This window comes from Vespa velutina, chromosome 1 (genome assembly GCF_912470025.1).
Source record: "Vespa velutina chromosome 1, iVesVel2.1, whole genome shotgun sequence".
Lineage (NCBI taxonomy): Eukaryota > Metazoa > Arthropoda > Insecta > Hymenoptera > Vespidae > Vespa > Vespa velutina.
This window is the reverse complement of record NC_062188.1, coordinates 10,485,961-10,500,204: the sequence shown is the minus strand read 5'-3', so window position 1 is coordinate 10,500,204 and position 14,244 is coordinate 10,485,961. Positions and strand designations below refer to the sequence as shown.

The 14,244-nt window shown below is 30.3% G+C and overlaps 3 protein-coding genes across 7 annotated transcripts in view; 2 read left to right on the top strand and 1 right to left on the bottom strand.

Moving 5' to 3' along the window:
• The window catches only part of LOC124948410 (signal-induced proliferation-associated 1-like protein 2), a 77,699-nt gene extending 65,643 nt beyond the window's left edge, over nucleotides 1–12,056 (top strand). For all 3 annotated transcript variants that reach the window (XM_047492004.1, XM_047491994.1, XM_047491985.1), the window contains 12 exons: nucleotides 971–1,444; nucleotides 2,056–2,304; nucleotides 2,645–3,040; nucleotides 3,846–4,057; nucleotides 4,566–4,807; nucleotides 4,891–4,997; nucleotides 5,410–5,644; nucleotides 6,174–6,548; nucleotides 7,094–7,360; nucleotides 7,430–8,962; nucleotides 9,118–9,321; nucleotides 9,419–12,056. In XM_047492004.1, coding sequence (XP_047347960.1) covers nucleotides 971–1,444; nucleotides 2,056–2,304; nucleotides 2,645–3,040; nucleotides 3,846–4,057; nucleotides 4,566–4,807; nucleotides 4,891–4,997; nucleotides 5,410–5,644; nucleotides 6,174–6,548; nucleotides 7,094–7,360; nucleotides 7,430–8,962; nucleotides 9,118–9,321; nucleotides 9,419–9,620 — 4,496 coding nt within the window. In that variant the 3' untranslated portion in view covers nucleotides 9,621–12,056. The remainder of the gene's footprint in view (nucleotides 1–970; nucleotides 1,445–2,055; nucleotides 2,305–2,644; nucleotides 3,041–3,845; nucleotides 4,058–4,565; nucleotides 4,808–4,890; nucleotides 4,998–5,409; nucleotides 5,645–6,173; nucleotides 6,549–7,093; nucleotides 7,361–7,429; nucleotides 8,963–9,117; nucleotides 9,322–9,418) is intronic.
• LOC124948421 (menin) overlaps nucleotides 11,159–14,244 on the bottom strand; it is a 9,474-nt gene continuing 6,388 nt past the window's right edge. Inside the window, exon 5 of the mRNA XM_047492017.1 lies at nucleotides 11,159–14,244. This exon is cut by the window's right edge and continues 4,510 nt beyond it. The gene's annotated coding sequence lies outside the window, so the exon portion shown is untranslated.
• LOC124948433 (biogenesis of lysosome-related organelles complex 1 subunit 2) overlaps nucleotides 12,677–14,244 on the top strand; it is a 9,318-nt gene continuing 7,750 nt past the window's right edge. For 2 of the 3 annotated variants that reach the window (XM_047492060.1, XM_047492043.1), the window contains exon 1: nucleotides 12,680–13,294. The gene's annotated coding sequence lies outside the window, so the exon portion shown is untranslated. Of the gene's footprint in view, nucleotides 13,295–14,244 lie in introns of all 3 variants that reach the window. The other variant, XM_047492066.1, reaches the window with a different exon arrangement.

The window sequence follows — 14,244 nt, the reverse complement described above, 5'->3', positions numbered from 1 at the left end:
TATTTTGTATATAAAAAGTATCTGAATAACTAAATTCGAAGATATTAAAAATAAATTTCTGATATTTTATAAATATACAAACGAATTTTTTTCTTTTGTTTTTATAAAAATCAAAAATATTTTATTACACCCTTGAATATTTTCGTTGACAAATAATAACAGATTAATTAACAACGATTAAATAATGTAAAATTATACTATATTTTGTTATCAACCTATACGACACCTACCATCGAGTGGCTCAATTTTTTTTCTTTTTCTTTTGAAAGCATACGCAAATATTTTATCCTTCATTTATTTTAGAAAGAAACAAAGTTACATAATAACAGGAAGTTTCGTTCGATTAATTTATTTTTTTATAGATAATTTTTTTAGAAGTATTATTAATTCTAGAAAATCAAATTCATTTTCATATCATAAAAGTATATTCTCTGACGAAATATTTTCTACAAATCTTATTTTTTAATTCTTAATGTTAAATAATATTTAACAGTTAGTATAGTTCACATTTTATTCAATCAAATGTGCATGTTATAAAAAAACATTTTTTTATACAAGACCACAAATAAAGTCTTCCGATATAAATGATTTAAAATTCTTGTACTATATTTCACTGTAATATAAAACAAAATCCAATCAATCATTTTAACAATGATCATCAATACTTCTTGTATATTATACATGATACATTTAATTTAATTTATTATTTACTGCTATAACAAAAAAAAGAATGTAAAAATATTTTTTTCTAATACATGACATAGATAAAGTTTTACTACGATATAAATGATTTAAAATCGTTCTGTGAATTCTATCACTGTATAAAAAAAAATGATAATCAATTATTTTGAAATCGTTCGTTTTGATCTATTATAAATGATAAATTCGATTTATATTTTTATTTATTTTAATAAGACAAATTATATAAAAATGATATTCATTATTATACAACATTTATTATCATCAACAGGCAGCATCGACGTAGTGGCTCAATCAGTTGCAGTCGGCGAGAACATCTTTGCGATGCTTCAAGATTTTCGGCCAACGGATCAAAGAAGTCCAGTAAGCGCCGATTATCTAAGACGTGTTCAGGATACACAGTCGGCGCAGGACACTGACGAAGTCTGTGGACCAACCGGTAGCGGTTCCAGTCCGAAATTACGATTGAAGTTGAATAGATTTTGGGGTGGTAAATCTCCTCGTGCTATGGAAGAGACTTGTGGTAGCCCAGTCGTATCGGCTGACGTCGAAGAACGACATCGTAGACGAGCCTTTGCTCATTATGATTGTCAATCGCTTACGGCTAATCTCGGTTATGCTGCTAAATTGAGAGGTATACTTTTAGCAAGAAGAAGAAATACGGCAACTGGTGCCTCAGCTGCGAGCACTTTACGAGCCTCAACTCCAGATGAGACTCCTGAAGAAGATGCTGGAGATGGAAAAGGTGAGAGAAAAGATCTCTTTTATATATATATATATATATATATATATATATATATATATATATATATATAAAACAGTGATCGATTACTTATTAAATTTAGCTTAGCTAAATTATTTGATATTTGCATAATATTTATTATCAATTAATATTACATGTTATATCATAGTTAAATATTACAGAAAATATTAAATAAATTACGATATATAATTTATATGTAATGTTTGCTATAATATTTTAATAATCATTTTAAATAATTCAACAAATAATTTACTTCTATTTCATAAAAAAAAAGCACCATAAAAGATTATAATAATAATAATAATCGATAGAAATAAAAATATGAAATGTAAAATATTTGCCTACTTAATTATTAAATAAAAATTAAAAAATTTAAGATATTATTATAATTATGATTATAGAATTGTCGAAAATATCGATTTCTTTACTTTTTAAATTCCATCCATATATAATCGTACAAATTTTGGAAGCAAGAAAAATTTTAGCTCTTCAAATAATGCAACTCAACGATGAAAATAATAAATCTTATTAGCAAGGTATATCGATGACAGTGATAAATGGATAATATTAAATGGAGTTTGTTCGCTCAACAGGCAACGACCTTTTGGAATCGTGTCCCTTCTTCCGGAATGAGATTGGCGGTGAAGGGGAACGCGAAGTTGGCCTTACTCGTTGTCCACACGTTAATGGAGTTCATAGGCCGGCATTATCTTATGGTGTCTCGGTTTTGGAACCTTTACCCTGTGAAACATTATGGAAACACACATGTCCGGTACAAAAACGACCACTACCGATCGAAAGCGTCGACGAGGGTGCTCATTATTATCGAAAATATTTCTTAGGTAATTAATTCATTGGTTAATCGATCGAAATGATTTTCGTTGGGATAATTAATAAAAATGAACGTCTCTGTATATAACTCTTCAAAAACCAAATTTATTTTCGATGTCTACAAGAATATTATGTAATGTGAAAATTGTAATATTATTTACCGATTATATACTAATATAGTTATATTATAATAATTGCAAATTATACTTTGAAAACATAAAAATTTTAAGATATGAAGTAACTATTAATTTTGTGGTGATAAAATGATAAACTTAAAAAAAATATAGATATGCAAGTGTATGACTTTAAAGTTACAGAAATATTATAAAGAATTTTTATACATATTTTTAGGTCGAGAACATCAAAATTGGTTTGGTATGGACGAACAATTAGGTCCAGTGGCCATCAGTATTCGTAAAGACGTTAATCAATATCGAATAATCGTAAGAACATCAGAACTGTTAACTTTACGTGGTTCAGTGCCTGAAGAAGCACTAGGTATAAGGCCCCAAGGTAGAGTACCAACAAGAGAACTTCTGGAGTTGGTCGCACCGGAAGTACAATTAGGCTGTCTCAGACTTGGAACGGCTGCCGCTGAAGAAGCTGTCGCAAGGTTGGATGAGCAGGGTCTTTCTAGTAGGTACAAGGTCGGCGTGTTATACTGTAGATCAGGTCAAAGGACAGAGGAAGAGATGTACAATAATCAGCATGCTGGACCAGCGTTTCTCGAATTTCTGGATACAATCGGTAAATATATTTTTGTAGTTTGTTTTTTTTTTTTGTTTTATTAATATTTCAATAGCCGATTTAATAAGTAAAAATCATATAGAATCCATATTCTATCTTTACTAATAATTTTTGTCTGATTATATGCAAAATAACAAATAATTATTAATAAATATTATAATAATATAAATAATAAATATTTATATACTATAAATTTTTTTATTTTGATCAAGTATCGTACACGTGAAATTTCTGTCTTCGCAAAATGTTTAAAAATAAAGAGAGAATAAATGAAATCGGTGACCCACATAAATTCTCGGAAAAGCTCTTAACAACGAGCGACACTATCGTTGAGAGAAAAAAGTCGGCCACGTGTTCGAAACTCGGACAGATGCAAAAAGTTACTCTAGCGCAGGCGTCATCGACCAGATTTCCAAGAATTTATCAAAACTAAAATGGATTGAATGATAATGCTTAAAGAGAGTCACGTATCTCTTTAACAGAACATCCTACTTGTTTTAACTTTTATTACATTAATTTCTTCTAAATTTATAACAAAAAAATTATACTGTTTATTAAATAAATATTAAAATTGAAACAATAACAAAATTTCTTTATCATAATTTCTTTTATAAAATTTAATGAAAAACAACAATATGTTACAACTATGTTACATTATACACATTTATACGTTCTAATTTCATAATCATATGTACTTGAAGATTAAAATTTCCGACGTCGTATTAATTGATAATTAATTATGATTTAAATGAAAAATGTATTCATATTAAATATATTATATAATATTGTTAATATATAATAACAGGCCAAAGAATAAGACTGCGAGGATTCGAGGGTTATAAAGCTGGTTTAGATACTCGAACAGACTCAACGGGTACTCATGCAGTAGCTGCGACTCATCGGGGAGCGGAAGTTACGTTTCACGTGTCAACGATGCTACCCTTTACGCCGAATAACCGGCAGCAGCTGTTAAGGAAGAGACACATTGGGAACGACATAGTAACAATAGTCTTTCAGGTAAGAATAAAGAGAGAGAAGAGGGAGAGAGAGAGAGAGAGAGAGAGAGAGATCAAAACTCGACCATATTGACGAAATATATTATATATCCGAGTTCTTGTATACGAAACGTGAAACAGAATTTATATTTTGTTTGAACGAAAATAACCAGAGATTATATAAAGTACTTATATAAAGTAAAGTTATTATTATTATATAAAGTATTATGTGTACAATAATTGATTAATTATATAAAAAGCGGTTATTAGAAATTATACAAATTATATAATTATAGTTTAATATAATTTTTTTTAATTTTTATCCTTCAGACGTACTTTTAATAGCGAATTTTTTTTGTTAAATTTGTCATAAGTTATAAACATTTTTTGAATTTTATTGATAACTTTTGAAATTATAGAGATATTTATATACGGTAGTATATCCCTTTTATTTTTTTTCTTTTCTTCCAACTTTTTCATTTTTTCCCCTTTTTCTTCCCCTTGTTTCTAATCCTTTGAACGTGTTTCAGGAACCCGGAGCTCTACCGTTCAGTCCACGCAGAATACGTTCGCAATTTCAGCACGTGTTCATCGTGATAAAAGCCATTAATCCTTGCACGGACAATACGCAATACAGCGTAGCTGTTTCTAGAAGTAAAGAGGTGCCTATATTCGGACCACCTGTTCCATCAGGAGCAACCTTTACAAAGGGAAAAGCTTTTGCAGATTTCATTCTAGCGAAAGTAATTAATGCCGAAAATGCAGCACACAGGTAATACGAAAATTTCCTGTACACAACTATCGTTTACGATATAATTAAATAGTCCGAGTTAAAATCGTTTGTCTCTATTTTAGATCAGAAAAGTTTGCTACAATGGCGACAAGAACAAGACAGGAATATTTGAAAGATTTGGCGACTAATTATTCTTCTGCCACGGTTGTCGATACTGGTCAAAAGTTTTGTAAGTTTCCTCATATTATAAAATATTCCTTATAAATACATATATATATATATATATATATATATATAAATAATATATAAATATATATATAATATATATATATATAAATATTATATAATAATATAATTTTATATATATATATAAATATATAATTTCTGAAAAATTAATAAATAATATAATTTATAATATGACAAAAATATATTTATACTATTAATATTTATATTATAAAATATTTCTTTTTGTTTTTTCTTTTTTTAATTTATTACATCATATTTATAAATATAATAATAAATATGTATATTATAAATATTTATGATAAAATATTTATATTATACAAAATGTTTAACAATTACTTCTGTTATATAGAAATTAAAAACGTTTTTTTTCTATTGGCTTTTTTTTCGTTTAATAGCGATGCTGTCTTTCAGCAGTAAAAAGAAGGCAAATGTTAGACCAAGATTATCTTGTGACGCGTCCCAGCGTGGTGCGATTTGTTGGCAGGTCATTCTTGAGGATAGTAACCAAAACACCGATTGCTATCTTGGAATAAGCATTGATACTATCGTACTGATCGAAGAACATTCACGACAAATCGTCTTTGTAACTCCTTGCGTCAGCGTTCTTGGCTGGCATGCTCAAACCAATAGGTGAGTTTTGCTGAAACTTTCTAATAACACAGGAGCTGCAATTCTTAATATAACCGAAGAAAACCGCAAAAACTTCTTTTTTTTTATTAATCTTTCATAAGATTATGTAACTTTTAAGTCGTAATTTCATGTATGTGTATATATTAATTCATATCCGATATATAGTTATAAAAAATTTAGTATACCTGCTAATATGTTATATTAAAAGTTTCTCATTATGTAATTTATTTGTTATGTATTTATTATGTATTTAATTATTTAGACACGAAAAAGAATTTATTTATCGAGAGTTAACTAAATTTAATTGAGAGTATGACGAAATGATTTTTTTCTTAAATATAATGACTTGATCGTCAATTAAAGAAAATAAAAATTAAAAATTGATTAATTTATCTTTCCTTAGTCAAGATTTAATGTTATTAAATTAGGAAAAAAATGAACTATTTTACAATTTATTAAACAAACTCAATAATTATTTACCTTTCAAATTTGCCTTTGTAATATTTGAACTAATGACATTTCTTTCCAGTCTGAGATTGTATTATCATCAAGGCGAGTGTATAACGATCCATGTGCGCGGCGATTACGGTGAACGCGACGAACTGATGGAAATAGTCGCACGATTGCGAGCGGTGACGCAAGGAGCACCAGCATCTGAACTTTCTCTCAAAAGAAACGGCCTCGGACAATTGGGTTTCCATGTACAGCCGGACGGTGTAGTGACTCAGGTCGAAGCTATGGGACTTTCGTGGCAAGCTGGTCTTCGGCAGGGCTCGAGACTCGTTGAGATTTGTAAGGTGGCTGTGTCAACGTTGACCCACGATCAGATGATTGATCTTTTAAAAACTAGCGTTCAAGTCACTGTCACTGTAATACCACCCACGAATGACGGCAATCCTAGAAGGTAGCTTTATTCGAAACACGTTTAATTGTTTAATTGTGTTAATTGTATAATAAATAATATATATATTATTATTATTACTATTATTATATTAGTTCTAACGAAAAGTTTTTTTATAAACATTTTGCAATAAGTAGATAAAACATTTAACTAATATATCCGAGTATTTATATATTATTTATATATTACATTTACAGAAATATAATTATCTAGTAACTGTAAAGTATCATTAGTTTGAAAAATAGTTAGTTTGCCATTAGAATGTCAGACAATAATTCTACTTGTATCATATTGAAAAATATTTACTTTTTAGGTAAACAGATCTATCTCATTAGAATGATATAAAGAATTTATAAGTCTTTTTTAAATGACACACATTTATAATGTTAAATATTTAAAAATAGTTGCGCGCGTGTTTATTAATACGTTTTCTAACATTCATCTCTTGCCAATTACGACTTGCCAATTTATCTTTCAACCGCAAAATGTTAATAACTTTAAATGTCATGAGAACAAAGTAAATTAATTTTCCTTTTTTATGAACACAGAGGATGCCCACTACAAAATTGTCAACATCTATCGAACAATTACGAAGGTGATTATGAAAACGTAACCAACCCGGACAACACACCGACTCAACAAATTGCCATGTCACATCAAAGACGATATGATCGATCTTTTAGCCCACCTAGATCCAGTAATAGTTCAGGATACGGAACAGGTTCGAGTTCTAGATCGTTTAATGATCCTAGATTTCCATTAGAGGGTACAATGACCAGCAGTAGCAGTGGACACAGTAGTACCGATGATCGTTGGTGAGTAAAACGTGAAAGATAACAATAGATCTTGATCGAAGTTTCCATTTCATATTTTTTATTTGTCAGGTACGAATTGTTGGAACCACAGGATCAGGATAGCAATGGACATCGTACAGATGGCACACCACCACCACCATTACCAGCAAGACAAAATTATCAAGCTCTAACACCTAACAAAGCAATAACGGGACAAAAGAAAGAGAAAGAAAGTCATTACGCGAGTAGCAAACAATTTGCTGACAATTCGAAACATCACAATCACGATCACTACGCCAAAGAAAGTAGTTATGTGTCAGCTAAAGTTATTCAAGAGAATGTAAGACACGAGAATTATCAGAGACACCTGGACAACACTCATCGGAATCAAGATCACGTAACGTCGAATTACGTGAAGCTGCAGAAAGAGAAATTTGAGATCAAACAGGAGAATCTCTATGCGTCACAAAGAGATCTCTTGAAGAATGATTATCAGCATCACTCTACTCATCAGAAACTCAGTGCTTCCAATTCCTTACCATTGGCTCAAAACGCGAGTTATAGTCTTCCCAAATCTGCCAGTAACAATAATCTCATACGATTCAACGAATTCGATCAGACAGGTTCAAAGTACGAGTACGAAAATAAACTGGATAGAACATCGAAGTACGAGATTCAGGAAGAGAAACTTCTAGACCGAAACACTAACAAGTACGATCAGGAAACACGTAATGACATACGTAACGATATACGTAATGAGAAACGTGCCACGATAGGTTACGAGTATTCAGAAGATTCCTATGAAAAAAGGAACAGCAAGTACGACATTGAAATCACAAAATATGATTTAGAAGCCATACAACAGAATAATGATAGAAAACATAATAATAACGAGAATAATGATCACAATAGAGAGCCAATTAGATATGAGATGCCTCATGAGTTCAAGGTCGGTGAAAAAGTGACCTGTTTGAAAACGACTATGTCTGAACGTCCAGTTCCGCATAAGGTCAACGTCGAATATAGACAGACAAAGGACTTTGCAGCGAGTCTTCCACCGGAAGTTAGGATTCCTGAAAGCAATTGCATTGAAGTGACAACTCTACCTAGCGAAGACGAACTGTCCAATGGTTCAGGAAGCATTTCACCGAGATTAAGAAGAGCAAACAAGCATCGAACTGGTAATTTAACACCTTCGAGTGGCAGCTCGAGAAATCAAAGTCCTCGTCCGAAACCAGGTGTTAGAAATTCTCATCGAAATTCAGCTAATCTCACGTCAAGTACGTTGCAGGAGGATCTGATGAAACTGATTAATCCTGATTACATAGCTGATGATAGTCAGCTAACAAATAATAATATATCGAATAGCATTATGAGCACTAATCAGAATTCTAATAAGATAAATAACAATATGCTGGAGATTCAGAACAGATGTAGGTCCAGAGAAAATCTTTGCGGTAACAGTACTTCGACGTTAAGCGTTTTACCTGCTAATGGACAGGACAATGGTAATAATGGTTCCGAAGTTATTTTAACGATGGCTAGGCCAGCCACTGTTATTTCGAATGCTAGCACAGCATCTAGTCCAGCACCAAGCGAAAACAAATTGTCCAAGGAAGAAAGGTACGATAAAATTCGTACCTGTTACATCATCTTAAGAAAATGTTAATCATAGTTTAAATATAAAATGAAACGTTCGATAGATATGTCTTTAAAGTAATTAAAATCCAATCTATTTTATAAAAACAAATTAATGTTTTTACATTTTTCGTTTACAGATTATCACCACGCGTTACAAAATCACCACACTCGATGTCAAAACCCACAAACAATTTAACATCCACCAAAGACGCGAAGACACACGTAGACGATGACGTAGACTGTTGGCAGAATCATCATGTAGATTCAAATAATAAAACATCGAACCAGCATCCTCAAGAATGGACCGATGATAGGATCATTGATGGCTGTAATACCATTGCGTAAGTATATGATCGTGATTTAACGATCATAATAAAAAAATTATATCGAGAGAAACTTGTTGAGAGAAAACGAATGGGATTTCTTGAATTTTTATAGAAATTCTGTCTCCGACTTGCAATCTCATCTCTCGACTCTCGAGCTGAGAGTAGCTAGGGAAACACGACGTCGTCTCTCATTAGAAGATGAAGTTCGTCGTTTGAGAGACGAAAATCGACGGTTGCAGGACGAGAGCCATGCTGCTGCTCAACAACTTCGTCGCTTCACTGAATGGTTTTTTCAAACGATAGATCATCAGTAAAAAAAAGAAAATCAAAACATTTAATTATATAAGATTTTCAGCAGATACAATTAACAGCCGAGGATCTTCAGTCTCGTTAAATCGAGACAATATCGGATCTTAAAACAAAACGTCACGAGTTCGATCAAATTTTCTTTCTCTCGATATATCCGTGTTGTTTTCATATTATAATCATTAAGCTCGATCTAGAGAGAGCATAATAATCGATCATAAGTGCAGTATTAATATCTAGAATTGTCCTATTTGGACAATTGTCCTATTTGGACAATACGTCGATGTTCGAAACTTTTCTTTTAGTACATACAATATACAGTATAAGGATAAAAATAGTTCAACGTGCACGTTCGAAAAAGAAAACTAGATCAGGGAGAAGAAGCATCTTTTGAGTATAGTGTCAAAAGAATTTCCCACCTGCATGTACCATATTAAACTCGTTAGATTAACTTAGTAAATGTAAGATACGTTACCACCATACTGTACTTTGAGAAGATATTGCCAAGTATGTTCTTAATATGTCTAGCTAAAAAGGATATTATATCGAGAAAATTAAAAGGAATAGAAGAGAAAGAAAAGACAAAAATAAAAACGTTCGGCAAAAATTTCAAATAAATAAGAAGAAAAAGAAGAATAGAGTGCATTGATTAAAAGTGGTAAGTACTTTTATTTGAAGACGCACGCTAAACAAACATCGTAAACATGTAAGAGTTTAAAGGGCGACCAAAAGACCAAATATTCCTAGTGTACTAAGGATTTACCGTATAATGTAACTGTAATTTATTACATATTTTATATACCCTTACATTTTAACATAAAACACGCAAATTAAAAAGGAAGTAATCATCATCGAGTGGAATATTACGAGATCATTCCGAAGTTATCGACAATCTTTTCTTTTTTTTTGTTTCCTGCGTGATCATTCTATAGCCATCATTAGATGAACGTTCTTATGATACGATTTCTTTGTAATGTACGGAGACGAGGTTCGTCGAAAAAAATAATCTATAAGTCAGCGAATAAAAATCAATACGTATTCGAAGAAACAGCCTTTCCTTTAGTTTTTCCAAGGATAAAGAAAGATATGTATATTCTATATATGCGCGCATTCACAGCATGCACATAGTATATATACACATATATACACATATTGGTTCTTGTAATGATACCATGATTTTTTAAGCACTTATGATAATCTGATAAAAAAAGATCATAAACAGAAATTTAAGAATTTTTAATCGTCAATAAATTATAATAATAATTATTTGTTAAATACCTTTTTTCATAAAAAAGTAAGATCACCTTAGTCATTTTTAAAATAGAAACATTGTATTACAGTAATAATATAAAATATAGTAAAAGTAATTCAATGAGTACAGACAATTTGTGAGTGTGTGTGTGTGTATATATATATATATATATAAAATGTATATATATATGTATATATATATATATATATATATATATAAAAGAAAGAGAGTTTATTTCGACAGAAACATAAAAGAAGAGAAAAAGGAAAAAGATTACCCATAGGCACAGCAAAGTTAGAATAAAATAGTTTATTGTAATCCACAGAAAAAAACAAGACATTTCTACGATGCCTTTTAAAACTCACTGTTCTATCAGTCAACAATAGCTGCGTTTACATTTTTCTGATTCGTCCTGTATGTATGTACCAACACGGAATATCGAGGTGAGTAATATAATATCATATTAATAATGTGTACTCTTCTCTCTTTTTTATTTCTTTCTTTTGATCTTATTATTTTCAAATGACACTCTTAAAGATAACATCTATTAATTTTTGTCGACAATCGTAAGATTGTCGAAAGAGAAAGAGAAAGAGGAGACGAGAGAGGGAGAGAGAAAGAGAGAGAAAATCAGAAAAAAGTCATTCTCGTGCGATATTCCGATTCGATGACGATAAATATTAAATCTTTAAACATGGAGAATATAATAATTATTTCGATCTCCTTTGTCCCCGCATTTCATTTTGTTTTTGTTATTTTTATTTTAATTTTTTGTTTCTTATCTCTTCCCCTTGGTTTTAAGAATATACAAGATATATGTTGTAATTTTCGATAAACCAAACATAAAAATGCTTCCGCGAATTATTTATATCTAATGCGATTAGTAAGCACGCAAAATACTGTTTCCAATATTAATATGGAATTCGAGCTTCGTTCGTATGCTTTGAACGTTTTCGTTTATTTATATATTTTTTTGTTTCTTTCATTTTTTCTTAAATTTATAAATTTTTTATATTTTCCTTCGAATCAGTATCTCGCACACCTCCCTTTCCCATTTATTTTTCATAGTTTTAAGTATCGCCAATATATTTGATACATTTCAAATAAATCCGTTCGAAAGCATTAACGAAATCTTTCACAATCTTTTTTTTGTTTTTAAGTACATGCGAAAGTATATGTATACGTGTATGTATGCGCGTGTATCTGTGTATTTCTTTCTCCTTTTTTCTTTACATATCTATATGCATTCGCCAAGTATGGTCAGATAATACGTATAATCGTGTTTTGGACTTAATTATATTACAATAGCATTTTTTTTTTTAATACATACATGTATATATATATATATATATATATATATATATATATATATATTTATATTTATATTTATATATATCTTGTTAATAGATTCCCGTGGAAGTGGACGATAATCTTTCATCGGTTAATAAACTTCTACATTGAGAGTTAATAATCGTCGACAGTAAATATCTCTTGGAACTAGGATACATTTTTCTTTTCAAATTTCTTCGTTTATATACATATATATATATATATGTATATATATATATATGTATATATATATATATATATATATATATATATGTATATATGTATATATATATAATATTCGAAGCAAAAATATTCATAGGCTCTGTCGACATCGGAATTGCATAACGTTCTTTTTCATTTACATATCGATAAGACTGACCGATAGTTATATAATTAAATAAGAAAAAATAGAATACAATATAGCTGAGAAACATAATGAGATTAGAGTTCTTATGCAGGAAGCCTTAGAGACGACTATTTCTCTTTTTCTTATTTTGTTCTCCATTTTGTTTACAATATGCATAAATCTATCCGAGTCCTCGAGATCACGCACAATTGCATAATAAAAAATTATTCATTGTCGATTGATCGAGCATGGTGATACAACACAACAACGATGGATGGATCAGTTCAATATATTACTTTAACCCTCTATAACTAATTAGAATGTAAATTATTTAAGAGCACCGTTGGCAAACGTTTAATATTGTATACATATAAATGATCGATGTCAATGTTAATAATTGCATATTTCATTAATAAGGAAATCTTTCGTTGCATTTTCGTCTGTTACAACAGTTCAATAATTAGTTTTACAAACAGTTTAATAATTGTAAAATAAGATCTAAAAATACAAAAAAAGAAAGAGAAGAAAAAAGAATACAATACAGACACATGATCACAGTGCGTTATAGAGGGTTAAATAAATCTTGATATTTTTGTGCGCTAAAAAATAATGGCGGTGTTGAAATAACCTACAGTGTTAAAACGAAAAACTATTTCGCTGAGAAAATTTTGTACGATACGCATATGTATCTATGTACAACCAACAACTATAGACGCGTTCGAAGTATATAATCGTTTCGTTATGGCACTACTATGGTAAGTAAAATTTTGTCTATGATAACGGATACTCGATCGTCCGATATGAATTGTTCTGTTATATCTATTTCTTTTCCGTTTTTTTTTTATTCTTCTTTTTTTAAATTATTATTCCTTTACTTTATTTTTTTCTTCATACAGACAATGGAAAGAGAACGATCACTTCTCGTACTTTTCTCTTTTTTATTATTTGATTATTCTTTTTTTTCCTTTTCTCTTCTTCTTTTTTCTCTTTTTTCTTTTTTCTTTTTTTTTTCTTTTTTTTCTTTTTTTTTTTTTTTTAGTGCACATGGCAAACCTACCTTACGAACTATGTTTCCAAGTCAAAATAAAACTTAAAGGCAAGACAGCATCGTGAATATGTGTGTGTGTGCATTTAAAAAAGAAGATCGAGATACATAAAGATTAGACGAAGATCGACAATGAAAAATGGTCTATCTTGTGCTTGTCGCAATAACATTGTAATACATATGGAGTAAGATAGTTAATCATCATTGCTTGAAAAATATAGAGAGAAAGAGAGAAAGACAAAGATAGAGGGGGGGAGGAGGGGAGAGAAAGAGAAGTGGGAAGGAGAGGGGGAAATAGTAATTCTAACGTGTTTTACAGTGTCGTGTATGTAAATAGTGTGTTCTTTTTTTATGTGCTAGTGATTATTTTGTTTTCCTTAATTTCAAATAACACATTTTCGAAAGGCTTTGTTACTGTTTTCTCCGAACGAGAATCGAAAATTAAGAGCATTATGCGAAAATTAATTAGTCCGTGACTATTCTTTATTTCTGTTTTCTTTCGAGAGAGCGAGAAGACGATGATCGAAGATCTCTTTCTTCTTCTTCTTTTTTTTTTCCTATTTTTTCTTTTTCATTTATAATCCATCCTTCGTGCGCGTATTATCAAGGACACTCCTTCTTCTTATCCTTCCTTTCCTCGAGATTTATAATTGAGCGAAT